Source organism: Kwoniella mangroviensis, assembly GCF_000507465.2.
Source record: "Kwoniella mangroviensis CBS 8507 chromosome 1 map unlocalized Ctg01, whole genome shotgun sequence".
NCBI lineage: Eukaryota > Fungi > Basidiomycota > Tremellomycetes > Tremellales > Cryptococcaceae > Kwoniella > Kwoniella mangrovensis.
Genome location: NW_027062533.1, coordinates 13,332,788 through 13,351,163, shown reverse-complemented (window position 1 = coordinate 13,351,163; position 18,376 = coordinate 13,332,788). Strand labels below are relative to the sequence as shown.

The window sequence follows — 18,376 nt, the reverse complement described above, 5'->3', positions numbered from 1 at the left end:
GACGCGTACTTTTTGGCCTTTTGAGATGAAAGCAAAGCGGAAGTCAAAAGTGGAGGGAGGTCGAGGCCAGCGTTAAATGGGTAGAACCGAACGATTGAAGCCACCTGAATATGCGTCAGAACTCAGTGAGTGACCTTCCTGTCATATGCATGCTATCTCTGGATCATAACGAGGCAGCCTAAGCACAGATGAAGGGTCCCAAGAGCGGCGACTCAACACACGAAGCTGTAAGAAAGCATGTCAATGTGGTGACTAACCCATCCGTCTCACTGAAGGCAACCCTGTGGAAGCCATTCGTACAGCTTTAGCGTAGAGATGGGGATCAGGTTCGACACCGTATGCAGGCTGCAACTGCAGAGCATGTTTGAATCATGGCCAAGCCTTTATCCTTGTGTGAAGAGCGAGCGATTGAGAGGGTCCACCCAGGTCGAACGGTGGGATTGCTTTGTGACCTTTGACCGCCACTCTCATCTCCCCAGATCAGACCTCCACTCCACCATGCATGTCCATGACCATGACGAAAACAACACTCGGCATTCATCTTCATCCTTCATTCCACTCATCTTCGCATTATCCGACACTGTGATCCTGTACATAATCCCACATATATACAAGTAAACAATGGTGAGCTTATCCGTGACATGGAAGCGGGCACACTCAGCTCACCACTCTCTCTGTATAGTCCAACTTCCTTCCGGTGCCGGCCAAGCGTGCACTTCCCCTTCCTTCCTTTTCCCAGCATCTGCTGACATGGATATCAAATCATTTCCGAGATGCTCACCCGGAGGCATTCAAGAAAGATGTAGAAGCTCTAGTAGCGATGAGGAAAGAGTGGGTGGAAGCTAAAGCTGAGGGACACCCGGAGATTGTAAGAGGCTTAATGAGGTATGTACTCAAATATATCCTAGAAGAGGAGGAAGCTAACGAGTATGAGAACAGATATCATGCTCAGTTGGCATTCCTATCCACTAAATTCCCCTCCGACATATCACTGCAATTCACCTATCACTTGCCTTTCCCTCCCACATACTCGCTATCACCCGATGCACCTGTTTCTTTAGCATCGATAACGTTCGAAAGGGCCAGTGTGCTATTCAACATAGCGGCATTGTACGCTTCGATGGCTGCTGCTGAGAGGAGAGCGGAAGCGGAGGGAATCAAGAGAGCGTTGGGATACCTTACAGTAAGCTCTGGTATCATGTGCGCTGTGCAGTTCCAGCCTGCTCACACTCCCATAGTCTGCAGCGGGGGTACTAGAATATCTAGTCAACAATATCTTACCAACTCTACAATCTGAGCTCTCGTCTCCACATGCAGCAGGGTACGACATGTCGGAGTCTTTCTTAGCGACAATAAAGGAATTTGTACTCGGAGAAGCTCAGGAATGTTATTGGCAGCAAGCTGTCTTACGTGAGTCAGCTGTCGCCAAGCCTCAGCCTCGCATGTAAGCTGATTCTCACGACATGAGCAGAGGGCACATACAAGAATGGGTTGATAGGTAAACTTTCGATGAAAGTCTCAGAATACTATAAAGCCGCTTTCACATCGATGAACGGCACAGATTATCCATCTTCATCCTCCTTCCCTGCTGTACGTCCAACCCCATGCTATCCATGTACAATTGACAATTTACTAAAACAGCGTATGGCTTGATATAACAGAATTGGATCGCTCATATCACAGTGAAACAATGTCATTTCGAAGCTGCCGCGCAGTATAGATTGAGTCAAGAGGATTTAGAAAAGAGCAGATATGGTGAAGAAATCGCTAGATTGAGAGTTGCCGAAGGATTGGCTAAAAAGGGTCTTGAAGCTGGTAAGAAAGGTGTAGCGGACTCGGTGCTATCAGACTTGAAAGTAAGTAATCCCCTATCAGGATTCTGAGCCATGCTGGCTTGCTCATTTCCCTGAAGAACCTCCAATCAGCTGTCAAATCGTCCTTGGAGAGGGCGGTACGAGATAACGACCTGGTATATGTCTGTCCGATTCCACCTGCCAACCAGCTTCCCCCTATATCCGGAGTCGGTATGATCAAGATATCTATACCGACTGAAGTGTCTGATCCAATCGCTTGGTTGATGGGTGGAGGTGCTGGTATGCAAGCGCTGTTTAGCGCTTTGGTACCATATGGTGTACATCTGGCTTTGAGTGAGTAGACCGACTGACGGACCAAGTAATAGGGTTTCAGAAGCTGAGACATAATCGAATAGGTATATATGATGATAGGAAAGACACTCTCGTTAGAGAGCTAGATGGAAAAAGAGAAGAGCTTGATGGCGTGGCCGCTAGGTGAGTCATGAGCTAGCCGTCTTGCGACATTTGTAGCTCATATCATCCGATAGTACACTCCAATCTCTTAACCTGCCCGGTTCGATACAAGCGCTCGAACGACCTGTGGGTCTACCCCCATCATTGCTCAAGAAAGCGGAAGAGGTGGATTCGGCAGGCGGAGTTGATAGAATCAGGAATTTGTTGACTGAAGTAGCGAGATTGTCCAAGGCAAACGCCCAATCCTTGAATGAGGTATGTTACCAAATATACATCCGTCAAAACCGTTTTACATCAATCCTGACATAAGATATAGGCCATGGATATACTCGACCAAGAAGCAACCGAGAATGAGACCCTTCTCTCTCGACAACCTGAACTTCAGTCAGGTCGACCACCGTCACACATAGCTAATCAGCCATTGATAGCTACTGCTCAGCAGTACGATGCTACCATCAAACAGGCTTCAGCAAGTGACGGTACTGTCAGACAGAAGTGGGAAGAGTGGGGTCAGCTGATCGACATCCTTGCCGGTGGAGAAGTGAGATGTTCTGTCAGCTTCGTGAAATAATCACAAGCTGACCTTTTACATAGGATGCGATCAACGACTATGTCCCTTCAACCTCCTCATCCCACAACGGCTATTCATCCCTTCCTCCGTCGGTACGACCTATCCGAGCGTCATTGGAAGGTTTGGACGATCGTATAGCCCACCGAGCAAGACTGGTGAATGAAGCTAGGGATATAGCTGCAGCTGATGACATCCGCCCAGCTGTGCTGACTGAAGCTACTCGACTGGCTCACGGTGGAACAGGAGATGTGAAGACGGAATGGTTCGAAGATCTCTTCGGACGAAATTTGGAAAAATACGATAGGATCAGAGAAGAGATGGAAGCTGAGGGCAGTGAACAGAATGCGCTATTGGAACAGATCCGGGTAAGCTGGATAGACGGCTTTGAACCAAAATCTCTGCAGCTGACACACCAGTGCTTTGACAGGGCCAGAACGAATCATTCATATCTGAACGGAAGGAGGATCCAATAGTCAAGGAACGTGAGAGGCGGCTGCAAGATATGGATCTGGCGTACTGGAAATGGAGAGAAATCGTCGATAATGCCGAAGAAGGTATCAAGTTCTATAATTCGTTTGCGGACATGTTGAATCAGTTCAAAGGGACATGTACTCAATTCTTGAATTCTAGGAGAGTTGACATTGGGTAAGTCTGGATCCGCTTTCCATACCAGTTCACTGTCATAATAAGCTGATTGATGATAAATAGCCAAATAACGCAACAATTCCACAATGTTTCGTTTGAAGACCATTCTCCATCACATTCTCAATCGCCCACACCACCTCAACGGTTTGTCCCTCAGCCCTCACAGCAAAGACCGCCTTCTCCACCCAGGACACTCTCCCTGGCGCATCCCTCGTCAGGCCAGTGGCAATCTTCCTCAGATTTCTTACCTCCGCCTCCACCTCCACCCATCCTTCGATCAGGTGGGATACAAACCCAACCTCGCTCTGCCCCTCCTCCTCCAGCTGGCTCAACACCACGGCGAGTCACCAGGGCTTCTGCTGCTGCGATTAGGGGCCCAATAGGAGATGCAGAGAAGAATCCTTATAGTCAAGGGACGAGAAGGGGTGGTGGGGGTGTTGTGTAATTGTGGCACTTAGGTGAATGTATTGCATTTGTCTCATCCGCAGCTTGTACTTGTGCATCCTTTCGTCATTCATCAACTGCATTGCAACTTAACACATGACTCAGGTATCCATACAGACAGACACCGATATCTAAAGGGCTGTATGCACACATTGTTCAAGCATCAATCGTCTCCCCCGTAATCAAATCGCTCAAAAGCGTGCAAGCGCTACTGTACATTACTACTCAACGATTTATGCGGCCTGTTTCAGTCAGGTACAGTCCAGTAAATCAATCAGCATTTGAACAAAAGAATCAAGGACAGCGCGATGCTGGAATCAGCTTTGACTCACTGTAGAATCAATATTGGGTACCTGACAGTCTTTCTTGGTGCATGTACCTTGATCGGCGGGACACCAAAGTATGGCCGGGCCACCAACTTTGACTTCGATGGGGTTTTTCAATACGTCGGTAAGGGTGAATTCAGGTATGAGCGTATCGGTAGTATCGGTAGCTTTGACGTAACACTGTCACAGTAGAATAAAGTCCAATCGAGTCAGTGTGTTTTCATAAGAATCAAGTTGATCATAGCACATTGTACTGTATATTATACGGCGTGTGATACAGTACAGTATTGAAATGGTTCACTCACAGTCATATCCCATCTTCTGCTACCATGTCTATAATCTGAACCATCCTCCATCGGTTCCCAAACTGTATAATGGAACTTAATAGCGAAATCATCTTGGATTTGTTGTCTGTTGAACGTATGTACTTTACTTCCACCTCCGGCTACATAATCGGAAGAGTTCTCCCAATCTCTATATTCACCAGTTGGAGGTAAGTTGATTTTGACTTTGATGCTGTCTCCTGCTAAAGCCACTTTGGTCACTAGGAGAGATGAGAGCAAAGTAAATGCGATCGTAGACCGTAAAGAGAACATGGTTGTTATGTTATATAGAGATATACTATATCTATACAATAATGGCAGAAAGAATCGAGTGAGGCGAAGTTATACGGGGGGTACAATATGAATCTCTCGGAGATATTATGCTGTACAATTTGGTAAGTACGCATCGACAATTGGATGATATCGTACCTTCGTCTAGTTTTTATACCTTTCTTCACCTGGACCAGTCATCATCGACCAGATCATATGCTCCTACAACATCAGGAACGGGCGAACAAAGGATACAATGCAGTGCCGTTTTCATGAATTAGGAGACCAATAAAGGAGAACGACCCTATTATCGATCTCCTCCAGGAGGATAGGGATTGATCTTTCCAATAGCAACTGTTCATAGAGTTGGCTTTCTCCCCTCCTGTGCTCTGGAAGAGATATGTGCATCTCGTCAAGCCCTCTGGAAAACAAGGGGTTATGTGTGGTTCTCCGACAGGTGGGGACCAGCGACTCTATCACCAAGGGTCTTCATTAATGGAGAAATGGATGTAAGTTATATGTACTGTACAGCATGACCTTCCTTTCAGATGAGGTGTCACACTGTACATTTTTTTGCCATTCTTGGCAAAATATCTTGAACAGTGTCGTAACAGGAATTGACAGCGTGATCAATGCATGCAGTGGAGTATGTACGAGAGTGGCATCTACTGTAACTAAAAGGCTCATTTTGTGTGAATACTGGTTATCTCATACCACGGGAATATCTTTTGAAAGGTTACATGTGCTAGATAAAGTACATAAATCGCTACTTTTGCCAGATATGAACATTCTATCGACTAAAGTACCAAACATACTGCATATATAGGACTTAACTAGTATTTGGAGTAGGGATTTTTGCCTGAGCGAAGTGGTATAATACGCAAAACAGGATCAGAGCCTCCTTATCCCAGCCGATGACGGTTCGGTACTGTGTTGTATGGCAACACTTACAGAATCGACATCTACACAACCGTCTCTACATTCGCCTTGGTCGGCAGGACACCATACCCTACCTGGACTGTTCGCCGTTCCAGTAATGGGATTTTCTTTATCTTGAGACAAGGTCCATTCGGCCGTGCCGATATAGGTCGCGGTCGATTGGGCGTAGCACTAATTAATGAGTAATGTCATATCATACACTGTGAACGGTCAAACACTTTCAACAGCTCACAGTCATATTCCAAACGGAAGAACCATGGGTATAATCCCCACCAGTATCAGCCCAAGTAATCCACTTGAACTTGATAGCGAACTCATCCGTAATTTGAGTTTGGCTAAACTCGATCTCTTTCGAGTCACCTCCCCAAACAAAGTCGTCGTAATTGTAATAATCTCTATAGGTCGATGAGTCCGGTAAGTTGATTTTGATTTTCGCCATCACCTCTGCCATCGCCAGGATGGGTAGAAGCATTGAGCCGAAGATGGTCGGTGCGAGCATGGCGATAAGATGGTACCTTGTATGTGAGTTTGGTGGAGTGGTAAAGTCAATATTAATATGTTGGTCGCTGATCCTGCCGCGATGACAAATAATATAAACAAAAAGACAAAGAGACAAGGGCGGTCAGCCATTCACGTAGATAGACATATATATGCCTATGTTCACAAAGAGGAAAAGACTCATGCACATGACGTTGGCTCTCCTAAGGGGTAATGATTCGAATGCTAGGCAATCAATCAGGGATGATGAAAGGATGTACTGTGTAGTGATCTGGACAAAGCAGATTAAATCTGCACCGTGCGATTCCTGACCAAAATACATACCACATCGCCACCCGTGCTGACAGGTAGTCGACAAACTGTTTACATGCCTCGGAGGAGGCTATGATGGCTGGTCCGAGGTGATGTATCACATAACTTAGGTCCTTGGGCAATAACTTCGGTCCTTGGGCACGAATGGCAAAAGCGTGTTATCAGTGTAGTTGAAGACATGACCTTGCCTGATGGTGACATTCAAGAGCTAAAAGGAGGGTCGTGTACTGTATTTAGACCGAAGGATGGTGGATCTCGCCAAATTGCGTCAGCGCACATGTGTTTGTCTGCTTCTGTTGTTTGATCAATGATCAACACGCAGTCAACACGAGGTAATCGGCTGGCCAGTCATCAATCAATCCATGGTTCAGGAATGATATCTAAGTCATATACACAATGTACGATATACCCTCATCATGCTTCAAATCGTCTCCCACCAACATTGCAAACGGTGGACCATTTATTTGAAAACCCCCTTCCATCATGTGGCTCATCAGATTCATATATGACTTTCTTCTCTCCATCTTCGAGGCTATCTATCAAAATAAAGCCCTTTATAACAGCTTACGAGTGATCGTAGCGGGGAGTGTTTTCGAAATTGCCAGAAGTACCGCTAGAGACTTTTTCAAGGCGTTGACGAACAGTGAGTATTCCCCTCGCTCACTCTTCATGCTTCTGTTCTCTACAGCCTGTAGCGGTGCTTTGAGATCTTCCTTCTGAATTCTGATAAATTGAATCTTGGCATAGGTCTTACGGTGACAGCGAGAATACACGAGCGAGACGAGATTTACCTCCAACTTCAGAAATACCTTTCTGTCCATGCTCCCATCATGACAGCCGACGAAGATAGTATTGAAGGATTCTCATTCTTCACTTATATATTTCAAGCTATCTGGCCTACTGGAGGTAGTGTACCGAACGACGTCACCATCTCTTCTCCCAGAACGTCCAAATCCAGCACGTCAACTGCATCCGAACGTGCTGACCTCAAACGCAGGGAGGTGGATGGTACCCCGCTTACCACAAATGGAGATGAAGGGAATACATCAGAGTGTAGTGGCAAGTTGAGGATCGTACCCAGTGATGGTAAGTACCTAAACACAGATGATTCTTTTGGCCCTTTCTCGATTTCGATGGATGCTGAATGATGCTCATGATTCTTATTGGTAGATGTTATCTTAAGACTGAAATATAAAGGTAGAACAATAAGAGTCAAAACCAGTATTGATATCCAATCGGGGGATTCGAAATACGACAGAGAACGTAGAGTCATGACCTTATCGTGAGTTTTTCAACCTCCGATTGATCATCCAAACGTCCACAGTCAAACTGATGATATTACTCTCACAGCACATTCCTCGGAACTCATTCCCTCTTCACATCACTCATAAACACCGCTCGCAAAGAATTCGCCATATCCACCCGATCAATCATCACCATCTACACACCTTCACTATCAGCCAATCCGAGCTGGGGGAACGCGTCCTATCGACCAATCAGACCTTGGCACTCGGTCATCTTACCTACAGGTCAAAAAGAATGGCTGTACAACGATGCCAAAGAGTTCCTGGCTGAGAAAGATTTTTATCTGAAGAGGGGTGTGCCACATCGAAGAGGGTACTTGCTGTATGGTGAGCCAGGTAGTGGGAAAAGTAGTTTGAGTGAGTTAGGTCCCTTGAATGATCTACATATACAATATATACACACGAGAGACTTTTCGACTGATCGGGTGTCTCCTTAATTTCGGCAGTCGCTGCGCTAGCTGCCAAACTCAAGCTGGACATCCACGTAGTGAATTTTGGTGCTAAGCAGTAAGTTCCCATGAGACAAAAGAGTGGATAGTGCACGAATTTCTACCATTAGCTGATTCAGTGTGCTTTACGGTATTGCAGAACGGACGACGATAAGCTGAACACGTTACTCCAAGCATGTCCTACAAAGTGTATCTTGTTGATGGAAGATATGTAAGTACATCAATCATTTGTCTGAGACGCCTATCATAGTCTCTTCCCATCATGTTGACCCTTATCTGCCTCAGCGATTGTGCATTCAGATCGCGTGAACTATCAGAAGACGAGAGCTCAGAGACCTCCGATTCGGAACAAGTCGTCATCAAAAACTCTCATATGAAATCTGGCAAACCAACTAAGTCCAAGTCTACGAAACACACCCCTTCTGGGACAGTATCAACCGGTGTCACCTTGTCTGGGCTTCTGAATGCTTTGGACGGAGTCACGAGCTCTGAGGGGAGATTACTGTTCTGCACGACCAACTGGAGGAAGAAAATTGATCCTGCTTTGGCTAGACCTGGTGAGTTTCGCCTTCCAAAAGCAAACTTTCTCGTTGAACCGCCATTGCTCAATTCATTTGTATAAGTATATACTTCAGGGTGAACAATATGAGGCTAATCTCCTTTGACACTGTCAGGGCGTTGCGATATCTGGATCGAGTTCAAGAATGCCACTTGCCAACAGGCTCGAGATCTATTTATCCATTTCTACGACGCAAGGCATACTTCTTCTCCCATCATCACCGCCACTTCAAGGTCAGGTGAGCCTCTTACACCGGAACAAGCCAAACCCGAAAATGAAAATGAAAAAGCCAACATCGAGAACAATCCGGATGCCGAGCCTCCGATAGACTCCCCAGAGCAAGATGTTGATCCCTCGATTTCTCTTCCTGAAGTAGAGACGCCTGCCGCACAAACAGATATCTTCAGTTTAGCGGAAACTTTTGCGACGATCATCCCAGAAGGTAAAGTATCTGTATCTTCTCTTCAAGGATACCTGATGAGGTATAAGTGGACACCTCTTGATGCTGTTGAAGCAGCTTCGAGATGGGGAGAAAGTGGATTCGATCAATGGCCGACGATCACACTTAAAGAGGGAAAGGTGGACTTGCAAGATATGAGACTTGAAGGGTGGGCTACGGATACCTTAGTCGAAGGAGGTATGGACAGAAAAATAGGAAGATAGGAAAATGCAATATTTATTGATCATTATATGTACTATACATACCATTACAACAAGGATATCCTGTAATACTGTATCTGAAAATACCATTATAATTCGCTTATGGATCTTATATCAAGATCTCATCAATCACATGATAACGCATCTAGTGTCTATTCCCGCTTCCTGAGCATGTTCTTGAGCAACTTCAAGCTCGTTTTCTTTCTGTTTAGCCTTGACTTCTTTCGGAAACCAGGATTTCATGAAACTGTGATGGGGAAACGTTGAGTCAGCACGGGATAACACATATGAATTCTGCATTGTATCTCATCCAGTTTATATGCGAGGAACCGCGAAAAATGTGGAATAGGTCAGACGTCAAATGAGTTCGTGTTAGACTTACTTCATCACTGTAAGATCTAGTGAGCCTGTATCCGCCGACCCGGAATGCACGAGATTAGCTTGTTTTCTTGAATATAGAGTCATGATATGACGGATCGAACTTACCCTTATCCGCCAACAATACTACTTTACTCCTACACAAAGGACATTCCTCCTTACCTGCTCTCTGCATTTTCACCAAACATCTCACGCAGAAGAGATGTCCGCAGCCCAGCCGAATCGGCTTAAACGCTATGGAAGTGCATATCAGACAGGCGTAATCGTCCAAACTTGGTAATATACTGCAACATCAAGCGTTGTCATTTGTTAGTGGATAATGAAGTTTGGTATTTTCGCACACCGAAATGAGGTTGAATACACTCACGGTAACAGAGTGTCTGTCAGACTAGCTAGCAAAATATGAGGTAGGGAAGTATTGTAGAATGTCCATGTCGATACATTCCCGTTTTCATCTACGTGGGTTGATAGGGTCGATTGAACGAAGGACGGAAACCCTTCTAAAGCAGTTAGGGCAGTACGTTTATCATGTTTCTTCAGGATCCTATTGATTGTGCGTCATGAAAAGACTGTGTGTCAGCCGAATGTCAACGTTCTGGACAAGAAAAAAAAAACCAGAGCATTGATGGTCCCCTCTTTAACAGCGGAAGATCACCTACTTCCTAGCAGCCATGATATTCGCACCTTGAAACCTTTTCAAATCCAATAACCATACATTCAATTTCAAAAACTCTTCCCATGCATTCCTAGATTTTTTACCTTTTATAGACCTCTTATCTCCCAATCCTCGCTTAATCACTTTATTTGCGAAACCTTTCAATCTCTCTTCAGCATCTTCCAGAGACCTTTCTCCTCGAGTGCGTTCAGCAGACGATTCGAATATCTCGGATTCGATCCATAAAGTGAATATCTCTCGCCAAATGTACAAGTCCTTCTTTGACGTTTTGCCCGATCCGTGATATCTCGAGACGATCGGTACTGAGCTAGGATCGGTATTGAAGTATTCGCTCGAACTGGATGTACTGGCTGTTGGGGGGATAGACATGATTTGCACATTGGACGAATTGGATGGAGATATTGTAGATGAGATCATCTGACAGACATTCTCGACTGCGTCTTTGAACAGTACTTGCTGTTTGGCGTGAAATGTCGATAAAGATGTTAAAGCCGAAGTGAGAAGGTGGAAAAACTCGAGATCGGATGATAAGGGGATGATGAAGTCTCTTTCGTGGGTCGCAGACGAAGACGAAGTAGATATCTCGGGAATTACCTCTTCGGACACGTCACAAGATGTAATAGTCCGATCTGGCGTTTCGGATGTTATACTGGGAAACGGGAATTCCTTGATTTTGGGTGTAGAAGATGGGCTGTTTTCTATGATGGAATCACCGATTGTCAAATCACCCATGCTCTCCCTTATATCTTTGCCGCTTGCAATAGCAAAGATGGGCGATAAGGCAGATTTCATCTTCTGTAGTGTCGGACTAGAGGGGATGATAGGGCTTCGAAGTCTGTTGAATGGTCGGGGAGTGGCCGTGACAGAAGGTGCGTCCGAGTAGGAGGTTTGCTCATCTTCTTCCTCTGTATCTGGGTCTGTGTCTTCGAGCGGTGTGGAGAGGGAAGAAGGGGAGGGCGAGAAGGATAGAGAAGATCGCGATGGGGAAGCAGAAGCCTGGACGTGTAGCCTCAGTTGAGGTGTTGGGTTGGATGGGTCACCTGACGGGAAGAACAAGGTATTTCAGATCAGAGTTGGAATATGAATAAGCAGAGCCTTGGATCAGATGGAAAAAGAGACTGCACTCTGACTCACCAACCAGAACATATTCAGCCTTCACACCACCGTTCTTTCCATCCATGACGGCTCGTCTGATGACCGTCCTTCCTCTTTGGGCTTCCGAGGGACTAGGCGTCTTTTCTTCTCTCAGTCTCTCTTGCGCTTCTAAGAACTCAGCTACGCTCAGAGGCCGCTGTGGTAGATCTGACAGTGAGAATTCATTTGAAGGTGTCGAAGGCTGAGGACTGTCTGGAAGCAGCCGTAAACGAAACTTCCTATGATGCTGACTAATCGGTGTTGGCGATATGACATCAGCTCTAGTGGACGGTAGGGATAGCAGAGTGTTGTTAGAAGTAGGGTGGCCGTCAGGTAATGGATCGATGATGACTTCCTGTGGTACATTGGCTCGTGTTTGAGGCTGAGATCGAGATGAAGAGGGGTCAGATCCGGATTGGATAGTAGGTGGTGTACCCTCTGGCGATTCGTATTCGAATTCTAATACCTCTTCCTCTCCTCCTCCTCCTTTTAGTATTCTGTTCGTAGGTGGTTCCGGATAAGTCGACGAAGTCGGGTCCAGCTCAGCGGTGATCAACAATTTATGCAGTACTTCAGGTGACAGGCCCATAGATGTGAGTTCGTGGGCAACATTTTTGATCAGTTCCTTGAGCTACCAATATACATTCAAAGATGCCGATGTAAGCGAATGTAGCAATGGAGATACAGCTTCGATGCAGGACTCACCCGACCATACTCAATGGCAGATTCTTTCCATTCAGGAGGGAAAGATGAGTCCTCCAGTATATGCTGAAATTCTTTACCGTACTTCATCTTGATAAAACCTCACTCTGTGCGTCAACGCAAGTAGTGGGTCGTTGCTACTGCTGTTCCTGCGCCGAGAGAGCTTAGTGTACTGGGGATTGAGTGTGGTGGTGGTAGACAAGGGGAAGAAAGGACGATCTGATGGGTGATCTGATGGTCAATCTGACGGTCGATCAAAGGAGGTGGTGACATCCCACTCGTATGACTACTGAGTATGGTCCAAGTGATTCAGCTTATATTTTATAACGGGTCGATGATAACGATAGTATCACACAGTACTGAGGGCAGATTTGGGAAGACTCCAGCATGATTGTTGTTGATCATGTAGAAGAATGTCTAGTTTATCGATAGAATTCGGCACCAGATAATTTGTTCAACACACGTTTATGACTGTTGATGTTCGACGCGGTAATTACGCAACAACAACCCAATAACCAGGACAGGCACGCTTGCAGTTGATCGCCCAACAAACTGCAACTATAAATTCAAATGCAATAACAATCCTGGACAGAACCGAAATTAGGTCAATGTCCGGGATATCTGTGCATGTCCCAGTCGTCATGCGAAACGACTGCACTCCGTCCACAACAACAATGGCTTGCGCAGTCCAAATCACTTCCAGCGATTACCTGAGAGTCCCCTCCTGGAAAGGTTGTCCCCTGTGTATAACTGATAGAGCAATGCCCTGGCAGGCATGTCGTCTCAAGTATACTTCATATGGTATTCCGAGATTATGTATATCTAACGTATATCTAACACGACTCTGAATTCTACAGGATGACGCCTTTGCGTCTTCTTTGCGATTGTAACACAAAGATCAGTACCTGTTGTAGGACATATCGTTTTGTAAGTTGTTGGCAGTGGATGCACATCTCTCGGACCATGGTCACGCATTGCTGGCCAAATCGCCTTGGTCAGTGATACAGTACTGTATATCGATATACTAAGCAAGCATAAAATTCATGAAAAATCCATATATAGTCACAATCTTTTTAGGTCGAAGCATGTCTGTCGTTTTTTTCGCCATTTCCTCTCCAATCTATCTATACCTTATTCCTTAATCCACTAGCTGTCAATCCAACTTGAGTGATCTCATCAACTTTACATACACTACCCTTGTATCCAGGGAGGTATTTCGCGCCTGTATAAGGTGAGATGACAGATGGTGATCCCTGATAGATCGGTGTGAGTGATGCAGAACAGATGTCGAATGAGGTGAATTGATCGTATGTGATCTCATGGTTATCACGAGGATTTCGATCGCCTTGAGCGAGAACTGCTCTGGCCTAAATAGAACAACCATCAGATATGTCAGCCTGTGCTCATACAGTGTAGTGGACACGACGCAGGGTCAAAGGATAATGCACTCACCTGAGTGACCACCTGCGCACCAGCCGGTTTAGTATCTATCAACCTCCTAGCGAATACCGCAGCAGTAGCATGATTACCAGCATCGCTGAATACTTTCATAGCGGATCTCAAAGCTAGTTGAACATGTTGTTGAGCCAACTGACAATGTGTAAAGTAAGCCGCTAATTCCAAGTTTCGTTTCACATTTTCAGGTTCTTCAGATACTAGTCGTCGTCGTTCAACTTCCATGGTCAATCCAATGATGTACTCTCGACACAAGGTTACGAGGTCTTTGATCTATCAGAAGTCAAACATTACATCAGCAACGTGTGTCACATTGATAGATGGACTGAATGAATCAATCGACTCACCTCATTAGCGTCACCCTCATCAGTCACCACAACCACGATCAACTTCTGCAAGACCGTCCTGAACGCAGCCAAAGCCTCAACGAATTTACCTCTTGCAAAGTACTTGTTGGCCTCCGTCAATTCGTTGGTTTTCAAATCATCGAAATTGTACGAGTTGAAAGGTAAGAATTCCCTCAATTCTGTTGATTCGGGATTTCGTCGGACATTGAATTTTATGGGTGGTAAAGATGGATTGGCAGGTACATGAACATGGGCAGATTGGTAGGATTGAAGGAAATATGATTTGAGAGGTTGGAAATTGACAGCACCGATCTGCCTGTTGAGCAGCTATATATACATATAAACGTCATAAGCAGTCAGTAGATGGACTTTGTCATCGTGGGACTGATGACTGAAGGAGATGAACCACTCACCTGCATGGCTGACTCAAAGTTTCCAGCCGCCGCATGATCCGCAGCCAACGGACTATTCCTAATCCATAACTCATCTTCACTTATACCGGGCGAAACACCTTCTGACAAATCAGCTTCGGCAGCTTCTTCTTCTGGTGCAACCTCTTCTTCGGGAGGAGCGATAACTTCAGCATCAAGATCCCATCCTTCGTCTTCATTCCCTTCCTCCACGCCTTCCCCATCAGCGCCACCATCGATCGTAACGTCCGCAGCCCAAGCATCAAGCTGTTCACCGCCTTCTATACCTGATGATTCGCCTACAAGTCCGTCCACTCCCCCATTAGCCAAAGCCCGATCGAAGAATGATTCACCGAGGTTCTTGATCGGCCAGTTAGAGTCGGATTGAGGGAAAACAATAGGTGGTGGAGCAAGTGATGAATGTCCTGAGTTTTGAGGTGGAGGTGGTAAGTCCTCTTCGGTCATACCAGCTTCTTCGAGGATTTCCAAAGCAGTATCATCGAGACCATTGGTCTTGGCAGTGTAGTAGGCGAGAGGGTCTATTGGTATCATATCAGCTCCTGACTACCACCTTCTCATTTTAGATGTCTGGGATGACTCACATTGCCCAGTCTCCCTAAGAACTTCTACCCTAGCTTGGATGTCGCCGAGGTATAGGGAGTTTTGGAATCGAGACATGTTATCGCCTCTCTTCTGAGCAATCACTTGCATCATGCTGAGCTTCTGCGTATTACCAGTGATCAGGTAGAGGAAAGAGAGTTTGTCAAAGTTTTTGGCTTTTTGATAAGCGGTTTCGACAATCTATCCCATGTACTCAGATCAGCTCAACTGTCACCACTCAACATAGCCAGCCCCAAACATTTGACTTACCGAGTGATTACCTTGTTGTAAAGCCGCTGCACCAAGTCTATTCCATACATCTTCTCTGTCCACTGCTCTAGCCATCTCCAGGGCCACTTGCAAATTACCACATTCAATAGCGAGGTCGAATCGAGTTTGTTGATCCTGTACGAAATGCAAAGCGATCTCGGGGTATCCCTTCTTTTGCAAGTACCCAATGATACTTTGACCGACGAGATTAGAGCTTCTGATGATCTGCAAGACCTCATCATAGTTCTTTCGGACCAAAGCAAGTTTGAATCGGTACTCTGTAGGATGAATGGTGATAGTTCGAGGTTTAGCAGTTCGATCGAGACAGTGAACGATTTGACCTTTAACTCGTGTCAGATAGACTGGTTGTTCGAGAGTCTTGATGATACCGTTATCACCTTGAGGAAGAGCGTATTTGATATGGTTCAAAGTGGTGTAGATGAGGATACCACTATCGTCCCAAGCAGCGGATTTGATTCGGATGGTCTCGTGGATCAAAGCATTCTGAGTGAGGGATTTGTTGGCGATGGTGATTGCTGGTCATACAATCATCAGCTTAGGACTACTTCGTTGTGTAAGAAAAAGCTGCACTCACTGTGTTTACTCAACAAAGCAACCATGTTTCCATCGGTGCTCCAAACGACATATTTCACAGGTGGTGTACTGATTTCCGCCAAAACCTTTTGCTGTTGTATGTCAAAGAGAACGACTGAAGTTGGAGTAGCAAGTAGGAGCGATGCGGTGCCACCATAGAAGATCTCATTGGTTTGGACGGGACATTTCACGGTTTTAGTGATCGAGTTGGAAAGATCTTTGATTTCGATATTTTGAGTAGCCTTGTCAAGTACAGCCAATCTGTTTCTTGCAACGAAAATTGCACAGATCCCATTACCTTTTTTACCATCTGATGGAACGTCTTTACCATCGGACGCGGAAGGCGCAGAAGATTTAGGTAAAGTGATCAATTCGTATGTACCGTTCTCCGAAGGTGAAGTGACGACTACAGCTCGTTCAGCGGGGTTATAACTCAATGTTCTAGGCTGAACCCATTGAGAACCGAGTTTTCTAACACTGCAGATACCTTGGTTGGTACCGGTCGTTAAGTCGGCCATTCGAATGACTTTGTCCTTGACGTAGAACAACTGGTTTCCAGATAGAGAGAACGCAGGTCGTTCACGTTCGAGTTTGAAGACGATCAGACCGTTGTCGTGACCTGAAACGGGTCAAAGGATAAGCAATGATCGCCAAATACGACAAGCTTTCTTTCAAGCAGAGAAAGAGTTATCAGGAAGATTTTGACTCACCAGCAGCGAAGAGATTCAATTCCGGATGAGCAGTCAATACCCAGAACCTATCATGTTCCCTTCTGAAAGTCTGTACGGCCGTACGTTTGGTCATATCCCAAACTCTTATCGTCTTATCTTCCGAGGCCGAAAGGAGAAGTTCGTGTCTTGGGTGGAACATACTCATCGAGACATTGTTGAAATGACCTCTACAGGAGTCAACTTCCCAAGCTTTGGTTTCTGACATTCTCCAAAGTTTCACTTGTCTATCATCACCGCAAGAGACGATCAGGGGTAAAGTAGGATGGAAAGATGCCCAATTGACACCTCGATCATGTCCCTCCAAAACGTATTTGACGACCGCATCGGTATTACCAAAGAGGTCGGCTTGGTTCTGGTTGGCACGTGACATTTGTTCTTCGAATGACATGGGTGCTTGGGAAGCTTGGTTCTTCTTCCTCAAACCGGATATATCCCATACTCGGACGGTCAAATCCATTGATGCAGAGACGACCAAATCATCCCAAGGGTGGAATTGAGCGCACCTATAAATTATGCGAATGAGCTCAACTGACGTAGGAGAAGCACGTAGATGGGTCACTCACATGATATAATGGTTGTGTCCTGTTAAAATAGCAATACATGTCCTAGATTGCCAATTCCAGATTCGGATAGTCTGATCGTCGGAGGCTGAGATGATCCATGGGTATTCTCGGTGGAAGAAGACGGTTCGAACGTAATCGAGATCTGAGTTAGGTCGGGCATCAGGTCCAGACTTAAAGCTAATCTTGATTTGGTTAACTATTACTCACGTCCAGTCAATGTAAAGAGACATTTCCTTTGCTTATAATTCCAAACTTTGATCTTGTAATCATCACCACCGGAACAGAAGATAGGTTGGGTAGGATGGAAACATATTCCTCGAACGGGACCTGCGGAAGTAACGATCATCCATGTTAGCAAATGATACAGTATAAAATAGCTTAGCCCCGAGGGGTCGCTTCCCTATCAGAGCGGTACTCGCACAACTGGGTTATAGGGCATGCACTCACCGTCATGTTCGTCATACCTATCTACCAAAGTACCCATCTGATAATTCCATAACTGAATCGTACCATTATGCAACGAAGCAGCTAAGAGCGGTGTTTTGGGGTCTGCACAGAGTTCCAGAGGTGATATCAGCAGGTGTTATTGCAGTACACAGTTGGGATTCGAGCAGACTCACGAAAGGCGATACCCTTCACTCTAGGTGATTTGCTCTCGAACTGCGAATTAAGTACCGCACACACGTCAGCTACTGATGCTCTGTTGGTGATACCATCCTACAAGAATAGGCTTACCTTGGTGAGCATCTGCATCTTGACCTGTCAATCTCTATGTATGACCTTATTCCAGCGAGTCTAGGTTGAGGAGAGATGCGAGACCAAGTCACAGCTGGCGAGTAACGCGTGGGTTATAACCTCTTCTTGATATGGTTCCGGGATTCTTGCAGAAAGTGAGCGTCGCCGAGAGGAGAATAGAGGTCGGCCTGAATGAGTTTGAGGTGATTAGGGG

General features: G+C 45.7%; 6 protein-coding genes across 6 annotated transcripts; 2 read left to right on the top strand and 4 right to left on the bottom strand.

Annotated features, from left to right (window-relative positions):
- Positions 1–188: 188 nt before the first annotated feature.
- On the top strand, positions 189–3,928 carry I203_105035 (pH-response regulator protein palA/RIM20; the record flags this gene model as incomplete). The annotated part of the gene is made up of 13 exons (XM_019143381.1): positions 189–248; positions 683–885; positions 940–1,183; positions 1,239–1,410; positions 1,472–1,590; positions 1,662–1,856; positions 1,913–2,147; positions 2,210–2,288; positions 2,342–2,522; positions 2,584–2,808; positions 2,862–3,203; positions 3,266–3,483; positions 3,547–3,928. 13 exons carry the CDS (start codon positions 189–191, stop codon positions 3,926–3,928), a joined length of 2,655 nt encoding a protein of 884 aa, XP_019006430.1.
- Positions 3,929–4,160: 232 nt separating this feature from the next.
- Positions 4,161–4,849, bottom strand: I203_105034 (uncharacterized protein; the record flags this gene model as incomplete). Its single annotated transcript, XM_019143382.1, has 3 exons — positions 4,161–4,169; positions 4,260–4,433; positions 4,559–4,849. 3 exons carry the CDS (start codon positions 4,847–4,849, stop codon positions 4,161–4,163), a joined length of 474 nt encoding a protein of 157 aa, XP_019006431.1.
- An 888-nt stretch (positions 4,850–5,737) lies between these two features.
- I203_105033 (uncharacterized protein) lies at positions 5,738–6,284 on the bottom strand (the record flags this gene model as incomplete). The annotated part of the gene is made up of 2 exons (XM_019143383.1): positions 5,738–5,956; positions 6,018–6,284. 2 exons carry the CDS (start codon positions 6,282–6,284, stop codon positions 5,738–5,740), a joined length of 486 nt encoding a protein of 161 aa, XP_019006432.1.
- A 1,141-nt stretch (positions 6,285–7,425) lies between these two features.
- On the top strand, positions 7,426–9,570 carry I203_105032 (uncharacterized protein; the record flags this gene model as incomplete). The annotated part of the gene is made up of 7 exons (XM_019143384.1): positions 7,426–7,681; positions 7,766–7,877; positions 7,946–8,256; positions 8,346–8,406; positions 8,488–8,559; positions 8,634–8,905; positions 9,023–9,570. 7 exons carry the CDS (start codon positions 7,426–7,428, stop codon positions 9,568–9,570), a joined length of 1,632 nt encoding a protein of 543 aa, XP_019006433.1.
- Positions 9,571–9,696: 126 nt separating this feature from the next.
- Positions 9,697–12,547, bottom strand: I203_105031 (uncharacterized protein; the record flags this gene model as incomplete). The annotated part of the gene is made up of 7 exons (XM_065517670.1): positions 9,697–9,814; positions 9,950–9,974; positions 10,054–10,229; positions 10,313–10,489; positions 10,605–11,661; positions 11,756–12,386; positions 12,461–12,547. The coding sequence occupies 7 exons, from the start codon at positions 12,545–12,547 to the stop codon at positions 9,697–9,699; spliced, it is 2,271 nt and encodes a 756-aa protein (XP_065374488.1).
- Positions 12,548–13,581: 1,034 nt separating this feature from the next.
- On the bottom strand, positions 13,582–18,180 carry I203_105030 (uncharacterized protein; the record flags this gene model as incomplete). The annotated part of the gene is made up of 13 exons (XM_019143386.1): positions 13,582–13,824; positions 13,910–14,185; positions 14,260–14,586; positions 14,673–15,208; positions 15,272–15,470; positions 15,540–16,075; positions 16,135–16,752; positions 16,844–17,367; positions 17,428–17,569; positions 17,635–17,754; positions 17,875–17,976; positions 18,048–18,087; positions 18,163–18,180. 13 exons carry the CDS (start codon positions 18,178–18,180, stop codon positions 13,582–13,584), a joined length of 3,681 nt encoding a protein of 1,226 aa, XP_019006435.1.
- Between the last annotated feature and the right edge of the window lie 196 nt (positions 18,181–18,376).